This window comes from Serinus canaria, chromosome 3, assembly GCF_022539315.1.
Source record: "Serinus canaria isolate serCan28SL12 chromosome 3, serCan2020, whole genome shotgun sequence".
Lineage (NCBI taxonomy): Eukaryota > Metazoa > Chordata > Aves > Passeriformes > Fringillidae > Serinus > Serinus canaria.
The window spans coordinates 112,017,432-112,038,078 of record NC_066316.1 but is presented as its reverse complement, the minus strand read 5'-3'; the positions used below and the strand labels follow the sequence as shown (position 1 = coordinate 112,038,078).

The 20,647-nt window shown below is 56.1% G+C and overlaps 2 protein-coding genes across 2 annotated transcripts in view; one reads left to right on the top strand and one right to left on the bottom strand.

Annotated features, from left to right (window-relative positions):
• The first annotated feature begins 1,363 nt into the window (after positions 1 to 1,363).
• On the top strand, positions 1,364 to 9,035 carry CCDC25 (coiled-coil domain containing 25). The gene is made up of 6 exons (XM_050971914.1): positions 1,364 to 1,385; positions 1,490 to 1,612; positions 2,749 to 2,852; positions 4,844 to 5,046; positions 7,560 to 7,605; positions 8,895 to 9,035. Exons 1-6 carry the CDS (start codon positions 1,364 to 1,366, stop codon positions 8,922 to 8,924), a joined length of 528 nt encoding a protein of 175 aa, XP_050827871.1. The 3' UTR covers positions 8,925 to 9,035.
• A 1,955-nt stretch (positions 9,036 to 10,990) lies between these two features.
• SCARA3 (scavenger receptor class A member 3) overlaps positions 10,991 to 20,647 on the bottom strand; it is a 15,505-nt gene continuing 5,848 nt past the window's right edge. Inside the window, exon 4 of the mRNA XM_050972796.1 lies at positions 10,991 to 12,301. Coding sequence (XP_050828753.1) covers positions 11,850 to 12,301 — 452 coding nt within the window. The 3' untranslated portion in view covers positions 10,991 to 11,849. The remainder of the gene's footprint in view (positions 12,302 to 20,647) is intronic.

Here is a 20,647-nt window from a genome sequence, read left to right as displayed (position 1 = left end):
AAATCTTGGGAAAAATTTGGGGCAAATCTTGAGAAAAATTGAGGAAAATTCTGGGAAAAATTGGGGAAAATCCTGGGAAAAAATGAGGAAAAATCCTGGGAAAAATTGAGGAAAATTTTGGGAAAAGTTGTGGAAAAAATCTTGGGAAAAATCTTGGGAAAATCTTGGGAAACAATGAGGAAAATCCTCGCGAAAATCCTGGGAAAAATCCTGGGGGAAATTGAGGAAAATTTTGGGGAAAATTGTGGAAAAAATCTTGGGGAAAATCTTGGGAAAAATTGAGGAAAATGCTGGGAAAATTCAGGAAAATCCTGGGAAAAATCTCAGGAAAAACAGCAGGAAAAATTTGGGATGTTCCCTGGGAAACTGGGGGGAAAAACCTTGGGAAAAATCTCAGGATGTCTCCTGGGGAAAATTTGGGAAAACCTTGGGAGAAACTGAGGAAAATCAGGGAAAATTCAGGAGAACAGCGGGAAAATTGGGATATCCCTGGGAAAAGTGGGGAAAACCTTGGGAAAATCAGGATATTGCTGAGAAATCTTGGGAAAAGTTGGGATATTCCTTGGGAAACCTTTGGAAAATTTGGAAAAGTCTTGGGAAAATTGGGATACTCCTGGGAAAACTTGGGAAAAGTGGGAGAAATGTCAGGAAAATTGGGATATTCCTTGGGAAACCTTGGGAAAATTGGGATGTTCCAGGAAAGGTTTGGGGAAGCCTTTGGAAAAGTGGAATATTCCTCAGGAAACCTCGGGAAAAGTGGGAAAAAACCTTGGGAAAATTGGGATATTCCTGGGAAATTTTGGGAAAATTGGGATGTTCCTTGGGAAAACCCTGGGAAAATTGGGATAATCCAGGAAAGGTTTGGAGAAACCTCGGGAAAATCGGGATATTCCTCAGGAAACCTCAGGAAAAGTAGGGAAAATTTGGATATCACTGGGAAATCTTGGGAAAAACCTCGGGAAAATCGGGATATCCCTTGGGAAAAGCTCGGGAAAAGTGGGAAAAAACCTTGGGAAAATAGAGATATCTGTGGGAAATCTTGGGAAAAGTGGGAGAAACATCGGGAAAATTGGGATATTCCTTTGGGGAAACCTTGGGAAAAGTGGGAAAAATCTTGGGAAAATCGGGATATCCCTGGGAAAGCTTGGGGAAAACCTTGGGAAAATTGGGATATCCCTGGGAAACCTTGGGAAAGGTGCGAGAAACCTCTGGAAAATCGGGATATTCCTTGGGAAAACCTTGGGAGAAACTGGGATATTCCTCTGGAAAGCTTGGGAAAACTGGGAAAAACCTTGGGATAATCAGGATATCTCTGGGAAACCTTGGGAAAATCGGGATATTCCTTGGGAAAACCCTGGGAAAAATGGGAAAAGTCCTTGGGAAAAGTGGGAGAAACCCCAGGAAAAGTGGGATATTCCTTGGGAAAGCTTGGGAAAATGAGGGAAAACCTCGGGAAGTTGGGGAGTTGGGGCTGTGGGAGTGGGATGAGGTGGGAATTTGTGGGAATTTTTGGGAATTTTTGGGAATTCCGTGCAGGGCCAGACCATGGACGACATCCCCAAGGAGGTGCTGAGCGACTGCGCCCACCTGGTGAAGGCCAACAGCATCCAAGGTATCCCGGGAAAAATCCCGGAAAAATCCGGGAAAAGTGGGAGAAAATGGGGAGAAATGGGAAATCCTGGGAAAACCAGAGAAATCCCCAGGAAAAAATGGGAAATCCCCAGGAAATCCCAGGGAAAAATGGGAAATTCTGGGGAGAAATCACCAAAAAACCCCTTGGGGAATTCTCAGGAAAAACCAGGAAATTCTGGGGGGGAAAAAGGGAAATTGTGGGAAAATCTGGGAAAATGGGAGATTTTTGGAAAAAATGGGAAATCACGGGGAAAAAAATGGGAATCCTGGAAAAATGGAAACTGGGAAATCTGGGAAATGGATAATTCGGAAAAAGAAAATTTGGGAATTTCAGAAAAAATGGGAAATCCCAGGGAAAAAAGCTGGAAAATGGAAATCCTGAGGAAAAAATGGGAAATTCGGGAAAAATGGAAGATCTGGGGAAAAAATGGGAAATTTGGGAATAAATGGGGAATGTCCTGGGAAATCCTGGAAAAACCTCAGGAAATCCTGGGGGAAAAAAACCTGGAAAAAACAGGAAAAAAAAAACCTGGAAAATTTTGGGAAATCCCAGGAAAAAAAACAGCTGGGAAATTCTGAGGGGAAAAAATGGGAAATTCTGGGAAACCCTGGGGAAAAATGGGAAATTCAGGAAAAAAATGGGAAATTTCCTGGAAAAATCAGAGAAATCCCCAGGAAATCCCAGGAAAAAATGGGAAATTCTGGGGAGAAATCACAAAAACCCCTTGGGAAATTCTCAGGAAATCCCAGAAAAAACAGGAAATTCTGGGGGAAAAAAAAAGGGAAATTGTGGGAAATCCTGGGGAAATGGGAAAAACTGGAAAAAAACAGGGAAATCCCAGGAAAAAATGGGAAATTCTGGGGAGAAAAATGGGAAATCACAAAAAAAAAGCCCTGGGAAATCTCCAGGGAATCCCAGGAAAAAACGGCTGCGAGCTCAGCTCGGTGACGCTGCTTTACCCCATTGGATCAGGTTTTTGCCTGGTTTTGCCCGTTTTTGCCGGTTTTTGCCCCGTTTTCAGGGTGCAAGCTGAGCTCGGTGACGGTGCTTTACCCCGTTTTTACCATTTTCACACCGGTTTTTCCCGTTTTTTTCCATTTTTGCCCCGTTTTTAGGGTGCAAGCTGAGCTCGGTGACGGTGCTTTACACGCCCTGGAGCAACCTGCGCAAAACGCCCGACATGGACGTGGGGCAGATCGGCTTCCACCGCAGCAAGGACGTGAGCGGGGGAATGTGGGAATGTGGGAATGGGAATGTGGGATTGGGAATGGGAATGGGATCAGATCGGCTTCCACCGCAGCAAGGACGTGAGTGGGGAATTATGTGGGAATGTGGGAATGTGGGAATGGGAATGGGAATGGGAATAGGAATGGGATCAGATCGGCTTCCACCGCAGCAAGGACGTGAGTGAGGGAATGGGAATGTGGGAATGGGAATGGAGAATGTGGGATTGGGATTGAGGAATGTGAATGGGATTGGGGAATGGGGAATGGGAATGGGAATGTGGGAATAATCTGGGAATGTGGGAACGGGGAATGGGGAATGGGAATTTGGGAATGTGGGAATGGGAATGGGAACAGATCGGCTTCCACTGCAACAAGGACATGAGTGAGGGGTGGGAATGAATTTGAGAATGGATCTGGGAATTTGGGATTGGGAATGGGAGCAGATTGGCTTCAACCAGCACAAGGACGTGAGTGAGGGGAATAAATCTGGGAATGAATTTGGGAATGTGGGACTGGGAACAACAGGAACGTGGGAATGGTCATTGGGAATGTAGGAATGGGAGCCTCAGGAACTGGGAACACCGGGAACATCCCCACATTCCCAGTTTTCCCACAATTCCCGACACAATCCGGGACTGGGATGTTTCCAGCTTTCCCACAATTCCCGATTTTCCCGCAATTCCCGAATTTCCGGCACTTCCCGCCATCGCCAGCAGAGAGCAGCACCGGGACGTGGCTCCCATTGGGAAGAGCCCCATTCCCGGTTTAATTCCCAGTTTAACTCCCGGTTTAATCCCTGTTTCCCAGGTGCTCTCCGTGATAGCGGAGCGGTGCAATCCCAATTCCCGGGTTAATCCCGGTTTAACCCCGGTTTAATCCCCACCACTGGAGCAGCGCACTCCCAGTTCCCAGTTCAACTCCCGTTAATCCCAGTTTAACCCCAGTTTAATCCCAGGTGCCCCCGGTGACGGCGGAGCAGTGCCCTCCCAATTCCTGGTTTAATTCCCAGTTCAATTCCTGGTTTTCCCAGTATAATTGATGTAATTCCCAGTGTAATTCCCAGTTTAACTCCCGTTAATCCCGGTTTAATCCTGGTTTAATCCTGGTTTAGTCCTGGTTTAACCCCTTGTCCCCGCTGCGTTTGGTGCCGGTGGAGCGGCGGAGCAGCGCCCACTTCAATTCCTGGTTTAATCCTCAGTCTAATTCCCACTTTAACCCCGGTTCAATCCCAGTCTAAACTCGGTTTAATCCCCAGTTTAAGCTCGGTTTAAGCCCAGTTTAACCCTGGTTTAGGTCCAGTTTAAGCCCTGGTTTAACCCCAGGTGCTCTCGGTGCCGGTGGAGCGGCGGGCGGCGGAGCAGCACACTCCCAGTTCCCAGTTTAACTCCTTGTTCTATCCCAGTTCAGTCCCAGTTTAACCCCGGTTTAATGCCTGTGCTAAGCCCGGTCTGAGCCCGGTCTAAGCCCGGTTTAACCCCAGGTGCGCTCGGTGCCGGTGGAGCGGTGCGGGGCGGAGCAGCGCGCTCCCAGTTCCCAGTTTAACTCCTGGTGTAACCCCAGTTCAATCCCAGTTCAGTCCCAGTTCAGTCCCAGTTTAAGCCTGGTCTAAGCCCGGTCTAAGCCCGGTTTAACCCCAGGTGCGCTCGGTGCCGGTGGAGCGGTGCGGGGTGGAGCTGCACAGTCGCAGTTCCCAGTTTAACTCCCGGTGTAACCCCAGTTCAATCCCAGTTCAGTCCCAGTTCAGTCCCAGTTTAACCCCAGTTCAGTCCCAGTTTAAGCCCGGTCTAAGCCCGGTCTGAGCCCGGTCTAACCCCAGGTGCGCACGGTGCTGGTGGAGCGGTGCGGGGCGGAGCAGCGCGCTCCCAGTTCCCAGTTTAACTCCCGGTGTAACCCCAGTTCAATCCCAGTTCAATCCCGGTTCAGCCCCAGTTTAATCCCAGTTTAAGCCCGGTCTAAGCCCGGTCTGAGCCCGGTCTAACCCCAGGTGCGCTCGGTGACGGTGGAGCGTCGCGGGGCGGAGCAGCTGCGGCGGCTGGAGCGGACGCGCGTGGAGCGGTTCCCGGACCTGGCGGCCGAGCGGGAATGCCGGGACCGGGAGGAGCGGGGGCGGCGCCGGGCGGAGCTGCAGGAGCAGCGCCGGGAGCAGCGCGAGGAGCTCCGCAGGAAGAGGGAGATGGAGGAGCTCCGGTGGGAATGCCGGGAATGCTGGGAAATCTGGGAATGTTGGCAGGGAATTCCCTGAATGTTGGGTGGGAATGTTGGGAATGTTTGGTGGTGGCGCCAGGCGGAGCTGCAGGCAGCGGAGGACTCCGCGGAAGAGGAGATGGGAGCTCCGGTGGAATGCCGAATGCCGGGAGGGAATGTGTGGAATTCCTGTGGTGAATCAGGATGGGGAGGGAATGTTGGCGGCTGGGCATGCGCAAGGGTCCGTGGAATGCTGTGGAATGTTGGGTGGGAATTCCCTGAATGTTGGGTGGGAATGTTGGGTGAGAATTCCAGGAATGTTTGCTGGGAATCTGGGAGTGTTTGGTGGGAATGTTTGGTGGGAATTTCCAGAATATTTGTTGGGAATGTTTGGTGAGAATTCTGGGGGTGTTTGGTGGGAATGTCTGGTGAGAACATTGGGAATGCTTGGTGGGAATTCCATGAATGTTTGGATAGGAATTCTGGGACTGTTGGGAATTCCAGGAATGTGTGGGGGCAACGTTTGGGAATGTTTGCTGGGAATGTTTGGTGAGAATTCCAGGAATGTTTGTTGGGAATGTTGGGAGGGTTTGGTGGGAACGTTTGGTGGGAATTCCCGGAATGTTTGTTGGGAATGTTGAGACCACGAAGAGATGGAGGAGCTCAGGTGGGAAATCTGGGAATGCCTGCCGGGAATTCTGGGAATGTCGGGTGGGAATGTTGGGTGGGAATTCCCTGAATGTTGGGTGGGAATGTTGGGAATGTCTGGTGGCGGCGCCGGGAGCAGCGCAAGGAGCTCTGCAGGAAGAGGGAGATGGAGGAGCTCCGGTGGGAATCTGGGAATGCCGGGAATTCAGGGAATGTCGTGTGGGAATCTGGGAGTGTTTGGTGGGAATTCCCTGAATTCTTGCTGGGAATGTTTGGTGGGAATGTTGGGAGTTTAGTTGGAACGTCTGGGTGAAAACGTTGGGAATGTTTGCTGGGAATGCCGGGAATGTTTGGTGGGAATGTCTGGTGAGAATTCTGGGACTTTTGGGAATTCCAGGAATGTTTGGGGGCAATGTTGGGAATGTTTGCTGGGAATCTGGGAGTGTTTGGTGGGAATGTTTGGTGGGAATTTCCAGAATATTTGTTGGGAATGTTGGGAATGTTTGGTGAGAATTCTGGGGGTGTTTGGTGGGAATGTCTGGTGAGAACATTGGGAATGCTTGGTGGGAATTCCATGAATGTTTGGATAGGAATTCTGGGACTGTTGGGAATTCCAGGAATGTGTGGGGGCAACGTTTGGGAATGTTTGCTGGGAATGTTTGGTGAGAATTCCAGGAGTGTTTGTTGGGAATGTTGGGAGTGTTTGGTGAGAATGTGAGGTGGGAATTCCCGGAATATTTGTTGGGAATGTTGGGACCACGAAGAGATGGAGGAGCTCAGGTGGGAATTCTGGGAATGCCAGGAGTGGTGGGAATGTTTGGTGGGAATGTTGGGAATGTTTGGTTGCAGTGTCTGGTGAGAACGTTGGGAATGTTTGGTGGGAATTCCCAGAGTGTTTGCTGGGAATGTTTGGTGAGATTCCTGGGAATATTGGGAATTTCCAGGAATGTTTGGGGGCCATGTTGGGAATGTTTGCTGGGAATGCCGGGACAGCGAGGGGATGGAGGAGCTCAGGTGGGAAGGAATGCCGGGAATTCCAGGAATGTCTGGTGGGAATGTCGGGAATGCTCGCTGGGAATGGTGAGAACGGTTGGTGGGAATTCCGGGAATGTTTGTTGGGAATGCCAGGATTGGAATTCCCGGGGTTTTCCAAGGAGAATCCCGGCTTCGGTCAGGGAGTGGGGCCTGGGAGTGCTGGAATTCCCTCTGGAATTCTCTCCGGAATTCTCCACGGAATCGAGTCTGGAATTGTCTCTGGGTTGCTTTTGGAATTCCCTCTGGAATGGCGTTGGAATTCCCTTTGGAATTACCCCAGTTCCCTCTGGGATTCCCTCTGGAATTCCCTCAGTTGCCTCTGGAATTCGCTCTGGATTGCCTCTGGTATTGCTCCTGGAATTTTCTCTGGATTTCTCTTTGGAATTCTCTCTGGAATTGCCTCAATTCCCTCTGGAATTCCCTTTGGAATTACCTCAGTTGCCTCTGGAATTTCCTCTGGAATCTTCTCAGGAATTCCCTCTGGAATCGCCCAAGGGATTTGGGATTCCCAGGATTCCCTTGGGAGCTTCCCTGAGCTCCATAAAAACCGGGATTGAAGGAAATCCGGGAATTTCCCGGGATCCAGGCTGGGACAGGCAGGATTGGGAATTCCCCGGGATCCGGGCTCAGAAATCTGGGATTGGGATTCCGAATCCGTGAATTCCCAGATGGGGAAATCCCAGGGAACAACCTCGGGCAGAGGGAATTGCGGGATGACGGACGAGGGGCGGAATTCCAGAGGGGGAATCCTGGGGAATTCCGGGGTCCGCCCCGGGGTTTCCGGCGGGAATTCTCCCAGAATTACGGGATAATTCCGGGAATTCTCCCTGCAGGAGCTACTCGTCCCTGATGAAGGCCGAGAACATGTCCTCCAACCAGGTGAGGGAATTCCTGGAATTCCGGGAATGCCTCGGGAAAGGGGCGGGGAAAACGGGAATTGTGGGGATCCTGGGGGGGGGGGAGGGGAAATGCGGGATTGGGAATGGTGGGAAAAATGGGATTGGGAATGGTGGGGATGATGGGAATGGGGTTGGGAGCAATGGGAGGAATGGGAATGATGGGATTGGGAATAATGGGAATGGGATGGAAGTGGGAATGCTGGGAAAAACGGGATTGGGAATCGTGGGGATGGGAATGGGGCTGGAATGGGGAAAACGGGAATAACGGGATTGGGAATGATGGGATTAATGGGAACGGGAATAATTGGAATGGGAATGATGGGAATGATGGGGATAATGGGAATGGGATGGAAATGGGAATGATAGGAATGATGGGATTGGGAATAATTGGAATGGGAAAACAGGAATGGGAATGATGGGGATAATGGGAATGATGGGAATGATGAATGGGATTGGGAATGATGGGATTAATGGGAATGATGGGAAAAATGGCATTGGGAATCATGGGAATGGGATGGGAACGGGAATGGGGAATGGGAATAATGGGATTGGGAATGGGGAAAATGGGAATACTGAGATTTGGAATAATGGTATTGGGAATGATGGGAAAAATGGGATTGGGAATAATGGGATTAATGGGCAGGATGGGAATCATGGGGATAACGGGAATGGGAATAATGGGATGGGAATAACAGGATTGGGGATGATGGGAATGATGAATGGGATTGGGAATGGTGGGAATGATGGGTAAAGTGGGATGGGGTGGGATTGGGAATAGTGGGGAAAATGGGAATGGGATTAGGATTGGGAATAATGGGAATGATTGGAATAATGGGATTGGAAATGGGATGGGAATAACAGGATTGGGAATAATGGGAAAAAATGGGAATGGCGGGAACGGGAATGGGAATTGGAATGGGGTGGGAATGATGGGATTGGGAATGATGGGATTTGGGATGGGAATAGGGGGAATAATGGGAAATATGGGAATAATGGAAATGGGAATGATGGGAATTACGGGATTGGGGATAATGGGAATAATGGGATTGGAAATGGGCCGGGAATTCCATTCCATGGGATTGGGAAGAATGGGAATGGGAACAACGGGAATAAATGGGATTGGGAATAACGGGAATAATGGGAATGGGAATAACGGGAATGGTGAGAATTCCCGGAGCTCCAGAACCCAAAGTGTCCCCATGGGAATTCCCACATTCCCAATCCCCACATTCCCAAATTCCCACATTCCCAATCCCGCTCTCCCCACAGGACGGGAACGACTCCGATGATTTCATGTGAGGATCCCCCCGGAATTCCCAGGAAAAGGAACTCGGGCTCCGGCCCCGCTTCTCCCGGACCTTGGGGGGGAAATTCCCGGGAATGTCGGAGCCAACAAAGCCTGGGATCGGCCGGGGCCGCCTCTGGAATTCTTCCCCCGGGAAAAATGGGGAAAACCCAGGAAAAATGGGAAAAAAAAAAAGGGAAAAACTGGAGGAAAACAGGAAAGCTGGAGAAAAACCTGGGAAAAATGGGGGAATACTGGGAAAAAACAGGAAAGCTGGAGAAACAGCTGGAAAAACTGGGAAATCTGGGAAAAATGGGGGAATACTGGGAAAAAACAGGAAAGCTGGAGAAACAGCTGGAAAATCTGGGAAAAATTTGGGGAATACTGGGAAAAAATGGTAAAAACTGAGGAAAACTGGGAAACAACAGGAAAAACCTGGAAAATCTGGGGAAAATGGTGGAAAACTGGGGATAAGTGGGAAAAACCAGGAAAAAACTGGGAAAAACAGAGGGAAAATCAGGACAAACAGGGAAAAAACCAGGAAGAACAGGGAAATGCCCCAAATCTTCCCCAATTTCCCAGAAATCCCATTGGGATGTTCCCGGCACGTCCTGGGGGCTCAGCCCCCCCCCCAAATCCCACAAAATTCCCCCCAAATCCTCCCCAAACTTCCCCAAATCCCATCGGGATGATCCCAGCCCGGTCTCAGCCCCCCCCCCCCAAAATCCTCCCCCCAGAATTCCCCAAAATCCCTGAAAATTCCCCAACCCCAGATTCCCCCCCCAAAAAAAAACCCCAAATTCCCTCCCAAAATTCCCAAAACTGCTCCCTCCAAAATTCCCGAAAATCCCCCCAAAGTTGTCACCACTCCAAAATTCGCCCAATCCCCCCCAAATTCCCAACGATCTTCCAGCCCCAAATCTTCCCCCAAATTCCCAAAAATCCACCCAAAAATCCCAAATTCCCCCTTGGTGTTTTCCCATTGGCCAGGCCCGGAATTTGGGATCCCCCTTAAAGTTGGATTTGGGATCCCCTAAAACCGGGATTTGGGATCTGGATCCAGGATGAGGGAAAGGAAACGGGAACCTCTAAATTTGGGATTTGGGGTCCCCTAAAACCGGGATTGGGATCCCCCAAAACCGGGATTAGGGGTCCCCCTAAATCTGGGATTTGGGATCCGGATCCAGGATGAGGGAAAGGAGAACGGGAACCCCAAAATTCGGGATTTGGGATCCCCAAAATTCGGGATTTGGGATCTTGAACGAGGGAAGAGTGGGAGCCCCAAAACTGGGATTGGGGATCCCCCTAAATCCGGGATTTGGGATCCGGATCCAGGATGATTTGGGAACCCCTAAATCCGACATTTGGGATCCCCTAAATCTGGGATTTGGGATTCGGGATTAGGGATCCCCCAAAGCCGGGATTTGGGATCCGGGGCTGGGCACGCTCCCACTTCCCGCTGCGCTGTCCCGGAATTCCCGAAATTCCCAGTTCAGGAGGCGCCAGGGACCTTTATTGAGCCGCGACAGCGCGGGGACAGCTCGGGGACAGCACGGGGACAGCCCACGGCCCAGCCGGGACCACCCCCGATTCCCGAAAAATTCCCAAAAAAATTCCCAAGGAATTCCCGGGGGGGGGGACCGGCCCCTGGCCCCGAGCTGGGAGGGAAGGGGACAGTGGGGACACCGCGGGGACACCGCGGGTGGCACTGGGGCCCCTGTGCCAGTTCCTGTCCTCGTCCCCGTGTCCCCGTCCCGGGGGTGGCGCTGCTGTCCCCCTGTCCCTGTCACCCTGTGTGACACACCTCCGTGTCCCCCTGTCCCTGTCCCGGAGGTGGCACTGCTGTCCCCCTGTCCTTGTCCCGCTGTCACTGTCCCGGAGGTGGCACTGCTGTCCCCCTGTCCTTGTCCCGCTGTCACTGTCCCGGGGGTGGCACTGCTGTCCCCCTGTCGCTGTCCCTGTCCCGGGGGTGGCACTGCTGTCCCCCCGTCCATGTCCTGTTGCTGTCCCCTGTCCCTGTCCTCCTCTCCGTGTCCCTGTCCCCCTGTCGCTGTCCCCTGTCCGGGAGGTGGCACTGCTGCCCTGTCGCTGTCCCTCTGTCCCCTCTCCGCGTCCCTGTCCCCCTGTCCCTGTCCCTGTCGCTGTCCCTCTGTCCTCTCTCTGTGTCCCTTTCCCCCTGTCCTGTCCCTGTCGCTGTCCCTCTGTCCTCTCGTGTCCCTTTCCCCCTGTCCTGTCCCTGTCGCTGTCCCTCTGTCCTCTCTCCGTGTCCCTGTCCCCGTCCGTTTGTCGCAGTCCCCATCACGGTCCCGGAGGTGGCACTGCTGTCCCTGTGTCCCTGTCCTCCCGCTGTCTGTGTCCCCCTGTGCCGGAGGTGGCACCTGCTGCCCTGTCGCTGTCCCTCTGTCCCCCTGTCCCCGTGTCGCAGTCCCCATCACGGTCCCGGAGGTGGCACTGCTGTCCTTGTCCTCCCGCTGTGTCCCCATGTCCCCTCTGTCCTCCTGTCCCCAGTCGTGGTCCCGGCGGTCCCTCCCCTCTCCCCGGGCTCTCCCGGTGTCCCCGCTGTCCCCTGTGGCTGTCCCCGTCAGGGTCCCGCTGTCCCCCTGTCCCCTGTCGGTGGCCCGGGCGGTCCGGCCGCTCCGGTGTCCCCTGGGGTCCCCTCTCCCCGGGCTCTCCCGCTGTCCCCCTGTCACTGTTCCGGTCAGGGTCCCGCTGTCCCCCTGTCCTTGTCAGGGTCCCCCTGTCCCCTGTCGGTGGCCCGGGCGGTCCGGCCGCCCCGGTATCCCCGGCGGTCCCCTGTCCCCGGGCTCTCCCGCTGTCCCCTGTGGCTGTCCCGATGTCCCCTGTGGCTGTCCCGGTGGCCCGGGCGGTCCCGGCGGTCCGGGTGTCCCCTGGGGTCCCCTCTCCCCGGGCTCTCCCGGTGTCCCCTGTGGCTGTCCCGGTCAGGGTCCGGGCGGTCCCAGTGGCCCGGGCGGTCCCGGCGGTCCCCTGTCCCCGGGCGGTCCCGGCGGTCCCCTGTCCCCGGGCTCTCCCGGTGTCCCCGTTGTCCCCTCGCTCCCGGCCGTCCCGGGCTCCCCGCGGTCTCCGGGCGGTCCCGCCGCTCCCGGTCCCCCCTCGGCTCCCGGGGCTCCTCTCCCGCCCGGCTGCCCCGGGGCCCCGCGGGCTCCCGGCACTCCCAGCCCGCCCTTGGCGCCCTTGGGCCCGGGGGAGCCGCGGGCTCCGGGCGGGCCCCGCTCCCCGCGCGGTCCCGGTGCTGCCGGCGGCGCTCCCGGTGCTCCCGGCGCTCCCGGCCATCCCAAATCCCCCCGGTCGCCCTTGGGGCCCGGAGCTCCCGGCGCGCCCCCGGATCCGGTGTCGCCCTTGGGGCCGCGCGGCCCCGGCAGCCCCGGAACGCCTGGAACGACAGAGGGGATGCGGGGAATGGGAATGAGCCCGGGAAAACCGGGAATTCCATCCCGGGAATGCTCCGGGCTGGGGAAAACCGGGAATTCCACCCGGGAATGCTCCGGGCTGGGGAAAACCGGGAATTCCACACGGGGAATGCTCCGATCCCGGGAAAACCGGGAATTCCACACGGGGAATGCTCCAATCCCAGAAAAGTGGGAATTCCACACGGGGAATGCTCCAATCCCGGGAAAACCGGGAATTCCACACAGGGAATGCTCCGGTCCCGGGAAAACCGGGAATTCCATCCCGGGAATGCTCCGGGATGGGGAAAACCGGGAATTCCACACGGGGAATGCTCCGATCCCGGGAAAACCGGGAATTCCACACGGGGAATGCTCCGATCCCGGGAAAACCGGGAATTCCACTCGGGGAATGCTCCGATCCCAGAAAAGCGGGAATTCCACACAGGGAATGCTCTGATCCCGGGAAAAACCGGGAATTCCACACAGGGAATGCTCTGGTCCGGGGAAAACCGGGAATTCCACACGGGGAATGATCTGGTCCCGGGAAAACCGGGAATTCCACGCAGGAAATGGGAATGCTCCAGTCCCAGAAAATCAGGAATGCCATCCAGGGAATTCTCCAGTCCCGGGAAAACCGGGAATTCCACCCAGGGGGATCGGGAGGAGCCGCTGGCTCCGTGCTGGGGGGGGGGGTGGGGCTGGGAGTGACAGCGGAGGGAGTCGGGACATTCCCAAATCCCAAAATCCCATCCAGAGGGGGCAGCGCCCTCTGTCCCTGGGATCCACATCCATGGGGTGATCCCGGCCCATCCCAAATTTCTGGGTTTGGATCCTCCTCCAGCAGATTTGGGATCAGGATTCCCAGAATCCCAACCCAATCAGAGTCACCTCCCTGCTGTCCCTGGCATCCATGGATGATCCAGCCCACCCCAGACCTCAGGGTTTGGATCCTGCACATTCCTTGGGATTGGAATTCCCAGAATCCCATCCCAATCAGAGCCACCTCCCTGCTGTCCCTGGGATCCACATCCTGGGGTGATCCCAGCCCATCCCAAACTTCTGGGTTTGGATCCTCCTCCAGCAGATTTGGGATCAGGATTCCCACAATCCCATCCCAATCAGAGTCACCTCCCTGCTGTCCCTGGCATCCATGGATGATCCTAGCCCATTCCAGACCTCAGGGTTTGGATCCTCCACGTTCCTTGGGATCGGAATTCCCAGAATCCCATCCCAAGGAGAGTCACCTCCCTGCTGTCCCTGGGACAGCCCCACATCCATGGGATGATCCTGGCACCATCCTTGACCTCAGAGTGGGGGTTTGGATCCTCCTCCAGCAGATTTGGGATCAGGATTCCCAGAATCCCAAATCCTATCCCAATCAGAGTCACCTCCCTGCTGTCCCTGGCATCCATGGATGATCCCAGCCCATCCCAAACTTCTGGGTTTGGATCCTCCACGTTCCTTGGGATTGGAATTCCCAGAATCCCATCCCAATCAGAGCCACCTCCCTGCTGTCCCTGGCATCCACATCCATGGGATGATCCCAACCCATCCCAAACTTCTGGGTTTGGATCCTCCTCCAGCAGATGTGGGATCAGGATTCCCAGAATCCCATCCCAATCAGAGTCACCTCCCTGCTGTCCCTGGCATCCATGGATGATCCCAGCCCATCCCAGACCTCAGCAGGGATCAGGATCACCCCACCCCATCCCGGGAAAAGCCGCGTTCCCTCCCCGCCCCCGTGCTGACCTCGGAGCTCGGTGACGTTCCGGAGCATCTCCCCGTGCCGCGCGTCCACCGCCCTCATCTCCTGCAGGGCCAGGGCCAGGTTCCTCACGCCCAGCTCCAGCCTCGCTCCCAACATCCCGGAGCGCTCCCGGAGCTCCTCCGTGCCCGCCCGGATCGCTGCCAGCTCCCGCCCGAGCTCCCGCAGCTCCCGGCCGTGCCCGCTCAGCTCCCGGCCGCAGGAGTCGCGGGCTGCCCGCAGGAAGCGCAGCATGGCTCGCACATGCCCGCCCGTGCCGCCCACGTTGGCCTCGATGCTCCCGAGCTCATCCCGCAGCGATTCCAGCCGGGAACGCAGCTCCCGGATCCGCTCCTCGCCGCTCTGCCCGCCCGCGGCTTCGCCGCCGCCGCAGCTCCTGCGCGCCGTCCCGCTGCTCGTCCAGCCGCGCCGCGGCTTCGTCCAGCCGCAGCTGCATCGCCAGCAGCCGCAGCGCCAGATCCTGCATCCCCTCGGAATTCCGGGATGTTTCCCGCACGGCCGGGCCCAGCCCCGCCCGCAGCTCCCGCAGCCCATCCGCGCTCCGGGACGAGGCCTCGCCGAGCGCCCCGAGCATCCCCGTCAGGTTCTGCCCCTCGGCCGCCGCCGCCCGCAGCGCCGCCGCCGCGCCTCGGCCGCGTCGACCCGGAGCTGGCGGAGCAGCCGGGAATTCCGCGCCAGGCTGGAATTCAGCAGCTCGGCCGCCTCTCCGGCCTGGGAGCGCCGCCGGGCCAGTCCCGCAGGGAATTCTGCAGGCGGGCGGTGACGCCGCCGCACCCCCGGCCCGCTCCCGCAGCCGCGCCAGGCTCCGGCCGACGCTCCCGAGGGATCCGGAGCAGTTTTTCCAGCCCCGCCGAGAGGTCGGAGCCGGCGCTGGCCAGGCGGGCCTGGCTCTGGAGGTTCGCTCCAGAGGAATTCCTGCTCCTGGAGCGTCTCCTGCAGCTCCGAGAGCTCCCGCTGCAGCTCCGAGAGCTCCCGGCCCAGCGCCCGCCGCATCCCAGGACACGGAGCCGTTCCCGGAGTTCTCCCGCCTTCCCCGACGAGCCGGGGACAGGATCCGGGCGTTATCCCAATATCCCGGTGTCCCAGTATCCCATTACCCCATTTTCCTCGCTATCCCCATACCCTGTGACCCCATTATCCTGCTATCCCGGTATCCCATTATCCCTTTTTCCCCTTATCCCGTTATCCCATTGTTAACCCTAATGCCGCTGTTACCACCCCATTATCCCACTCCTCCTGCTATCCCGTTATCCCGCAATCCCGTTATCCCATTATCCCTGTTATCCTGTTGTTATCCCCCTGTCCTATTGTCCCATTATCCCGTCATTATCCCATCGTTATCCTGTTATTATCCCATTATCCCATGGCTATCCCATTGTTATCCCGTTGTTATCCCATTGTTATCCGCTATCCTGTTATCCCGTTTTTCCCGCTGTTATCCCATTGTTATCCTGCTGTTATCCTCATTTCCCATCATTATCCTGTTGTTGTCCCATTGCTATCCCCTCGTTATCCCGTCATTATCCAGTTATCCCATGTTATCCCATTGTTATCCCTGTTATCCCATCCCATCCTTATCCCAGCTGTTATCCCGTTGTTATTCTGTTGTCATCCTGTTGTTATCCACACTGTTATCCCATTGCTATCCCCTCATTATCCCATCCTTATCCAGTTATCCCATTGTTATCCCATTGTTATCCCCATTATCCTGTCTTTATCCCAGCTGCTCATCCCGTTGTTATTCGTTGTTTATCCACTGTTATCCCATTGCTATCCCCTCGTTATCCCATCTTTATCTGGTTATCCCATTGTTATTCCATTGTAATCCCCGTTATCCCGTCCTTATCCCAGTTGCTATCCTGTTATCCTGTTGTTATCCCATTGTTATCCCATTGTCATTCCGTCGTTATCCCGCTGTTTATCCGGTTGTTATCCCGTTATCCTCTTATCCCCCTATCCCGTTATCCCATTTTCCCGCTGTTATCCCATTGCTATCCAGTTGTTAATCCCGTTGTTATCCCATTTCTATCCCATTGTTATCCCTTTGTTATCCCCATTATCCCGTCCTTATATCAGTTGCTATCCCCGTTATTATCCCGTAGTTATCCCCATCATTATCCTGTTTCATCGATTTCTATCCTGTAGTTATCCCATCATTATCCCCAGCGTTATCCCGTTCTTATCCTGTTTTATCCCAGCCCCATTCCCGATCCCAGAGCGCTCCCATTCCCGCTCCGTGCTCGGATCCCGCTCCGGCTGGGCCGGACGGGAACTGGAGCAGCCTCGGCTTGGGAAGGGCCCCGGGATGGAGCCTGGAGGGCCCTTCCCACCCAAATCCTTGGGAATTCCGGGATTCCGGGATTCCATGTTCCCAGAAATGGGCACTGGGGAAATTCCAGCCTGATCCCAAATCCCTTCCCCCCCCGAGATGGGCACTGGGACAATTCCAGCCTGATCCCACCCAAATCCTTCGGAATTCCAGATTCCATCACCCCGGAGATGGGCACTGGGGAAATTCCAGCCTGATCCCCACCCAAATCTTTGGAATTCCAGGATTCCAGATTCCATGACCCCGGAGCTGGGCACCGGGAGATCTTCTCCCAAGCCCCACCCTCGGGATCTGCCCAAAATCCTGGGGAAAAAAAAAAAGCCGGGAACTGGAAAGGGGGGGAAAATCCCTGGAAAAGGGAGGAATCCCTGGGAAAGGGGAATCCCTGGGAAAGGGGAATCCCTGGAAAGGGGAGTCCCTGGAAAAGCTCACCCCAGTCCCTGGAGCTCCTCCTGCAGGGAGCGGATCCTCTGCTCGTAGAAGGCCTGGGCGAGCTGATCTCCTGGGAGATGGAATCGACCCTCGGAACACTCTGCCCGGGAATTCGGGAATGTTGGGATGGGCGTTCCCAGGGGGCTGGGATCTGCCAGAGATCTCCAGGGGGCTGATCCCTTGGATGGGAGTATCACCCCGGGAATCTCTGGGATCCAACCCCCTCAGGAATTCCATGCCTTGGGAATGTGGGATCCCCCCGGGAATCTCTGGGATCTCCCATTCCAGGTGATTCCTGCAGTGCCGATGGATCCATCTCCCACTCCTGGGATATTCCTGAGGATCCCATGGCTGCCAACCCCTGCCCTGAGCGTAATCCCGACCCTGATCCCGATTCCAATCCCGCTCCCGACCCTGTCCCAATCCCAATATGTCCGATCCCGACCTGCATCCCAATCCCATTCCGATCCCGACCCTGATCCCAATCCCAATTCCGATCCCGACCCTGATCCCAATCCCAATTCCTATCCCCAACCCCACTCCCAATTACGATCCCAGTCCCGATCCCAACCTCGATCCCAATCCCGACCCCAATCCCGATCCCAATCCCCTCACCCAGCGTGGCCACGGCTGCCAGGATCAGCCCGAACAGGATCCCGACCCAATCCCAATCCTGATCCCGATCCCAACTGCAATCCTATCCCAACCCTGATTCCGACTCCAATCCCGGTCCTGATCCCGCTCACCCCACCGTCTCCTCACGTGGTCAACGGCAGCCAGGATCAGCCGGAACAGGATCCCGATCACATTCCCAATCCTCAGTCCCAATCCTGATCCCAATCCCAATCCCACATCCCGATCACCCGCGTGGCCACGGCTGCCAGGATCAGCCCGCCTCCCGAACAGGATCCCAACCCCAATCACAACCCCAATCCCCCATCCCAATCCATCCCAACTCCATTCCCGATCCCGCTCACCCAGCGTTTCCCCGCATGGCCACGCCGCCAGGATCACCCCAGCCATCCCGAACAGGATCCCAATCCCAACCCCAATCCCAATCCCATACTGACCCCATTCCTGATCCCCAATCCCTCTCACCCAGCATTCCAGCGTGGCCACGCCCGCCAGGATCATCCTGGCCATCCCGAACAGGATCCCAACCCCAATCCCAATCCCAATCCTGACCCCATTCCCGATCCCGACCCCGATCCCGCTCACCCAGCGCTCCCAGCGTGGCCACGCCCGCCAGGATCATCCCGGCCATCCTGAACAGGATCCCGACCCCGATCCCAATCCCAATCCCAATCCCAACTCCATTCCCAATCCCGCTCACCCAGCATTCCCAGCATGGCCACGCCCGCCAGGATCATCACGGCCATCCCGAACAGGACCCCCAATCCCACTCCCAATCCCAACCCCATTCCATTCCGAACCCAATCCCGTTCCCGATCCCGCTCACACCAGCGCTCCCAGTGTGGCCACAGCTGCCAGGATCACCCGGCCATCCCAAACAGGATCCCAATCCCAACCCCCAATCCCGATCCCGTTCCCGATCCCGCTCACCCAGCCGTTCCCAGCGTGCCATCATTCCCTTCCCCGCCAGTTGCACACCCCAGCCAATCCCAAACCGGATCCCCCGACTCCCATTCACTGACCACCCAAAATCTCTCAATCCCCATCCTGTTCCCCCCATCCCACCAGCGTTCCCAGCGTGGCAATTACACGCCCCCAGGATCAGCTGTTTACAACCGGCCACAAACAAGAGTCCCGAACAGTCATCCGCACGGCCGCGCCCATCCCCGGATCCCCGCGGCACCGGGGCCGGTGCCGGGCCCGGCCTGGAAGGGATCCCAGCGTTGGGTGATGGGGCCGCTCCCGCCGGCCCCGATCCCAAACCCCGATCCCGATCCCCGATCCCAAACCCCGATCCCAATCCCAATCCCGATCCCGTGCTCACCGCCTTGCCCACGGGGCCGAAGGGCGGCCGCGCCTCCTCCTCCTCCTCCTCCTCCTCCTCGGCTGCCGCGGCCTCTGCGGGCACAGAGAGCGGGGTCAGGGCCGCCGGATCCCGTCCTGGATCCCTGGGATCCCAAATCCAATCCTGGGATCCCTGAGAGCCTGGATCCCATTCCAAATATCCCTCTGATCCCAAACCCCATCCCGGGATCCCTGAGAGCCCAAATCCTATGCCAGGGATCCCTGAGATCCCAGATCCTGTTCCTGGGATCCCAGATCCAGTCCCAAGGATCCCTGGGGTACCAAATCCTGTTCCAGGGATCCGTGTGGGCCTGGATCCCATTCCAAATATCCCTGAGTGCCCAAATCCTATCCAGGGGATCCCTGAGATCCCAAATACCATCCCAGGGATCCCTGAGATCCCAAATCCCATCCTGAAGATCCCTGAGACCCCAGGATGTCATTCCTGTAGATCCCTGAGATCCCAAATCCCATCCCAGGGATCATCGAGAGCCCAGATCCTGTCCTGAGGATCCCTGAGATCCCAAATCCTGTTCCAGGGATCCCTGAGATCCCAAATCCTGTTCCAGGGATCCCTGAGATCCCAAATACCATCCCAGGGATCTCTGAGATCCTGGATCCTTCCCCCCCCCCGTGTATTTTTGGGATATCCCGGGTGGGTTTTGGGATTCACCCCCGAGGTGAGATTTTGGAATTCCTTTCCCACATGGTTTTTGGCATTCCTCCAGTGGGTTTTGGGATCCCCCACCCAATAGGATTTTGGGATTCCCATGTGGGATTTTGGGATTCCTCCAGGTGGGATTTTTGTTTGGTATCCCTTCCAACGGGATTTTTGGGATTCCCTCCAATTCTGGGGGAGGGGATTTGGGATTTTGGGATCCCCTGCCAGTTGGGATTTTGAGATTTTTTCCCAGGTAGATTTTTGGGATCCCCTCTCCGCGAGGATTTTGGGGATTCCATCTCCCACCCCCCCCCAGTGGCTTTTTGGGATCCCCTCCCAGCGGGATTTTGGGATTTTCTCCCCGGTGGGATTTTGGGATCCCCTCCCAGCGGAATTTTGGGATTCTCCTCCGGTGGGATTTTGGGATTCCCTCCAATTTTGGGGGAGGAGATTTGGGATTTTGGGATCCCCCTCCCAGCGGGATTTTGGCTGCTCACCTCGCATCGCCCCAGGCCGGGCTCGCCGCCCGAATTCCCGGAATTCCCCGCCCGGAGGAGTTCCGGGAGCGGCTCCGCCGCCCCGAGGCCCCAAAGCCCCCGGGGGGAGTCGCCGGAAGTCACCTGGCGGGATGAGCGGAAAAGCCGGGAAAACGTGGGAAAAAACCGGGTAAAAACGGAAACACGCGGGTGAAAAACGGAAAGCTGGGAAAACGGGAAAAGTGGGGAAAACGGGAATGCGGGCATGTGATGGAGCGGAGGGAAAAGCAGGAGAAGAACTGAAAAGCTTTGGAAAAGAGGGGAAAAGCGGGAAAGAGGAAAAGTGGGAAAGCGGAAGAGCGGGAGGAGCGCGCCCCGGCCGGGCTGGACAGCGGCCACCAAAAACCGTGATTGGGATCGGGCTGGAAAAGGATCGGCCGAGCCCGATCCCGCCCCCAGTGAGGGAACTGGGCGGGATCGGAATGGGATTGGGAACGGGGCGGATTTGGGGCGGGAATAGGGATTGGGTTTGGGATCTGATATCCTGGATTTGGGATGGGAATGGGGGCTGGGTTTGGGGTCTGATCCCTGATTTGGGTATGGGAATGGGGGCTGGTTTTGGGGTCTGATCCCGGGATTTGGGCAGGAAATCCGGGATGGGGTTTGGGGTCTGATCCCTGGATTTGGGGC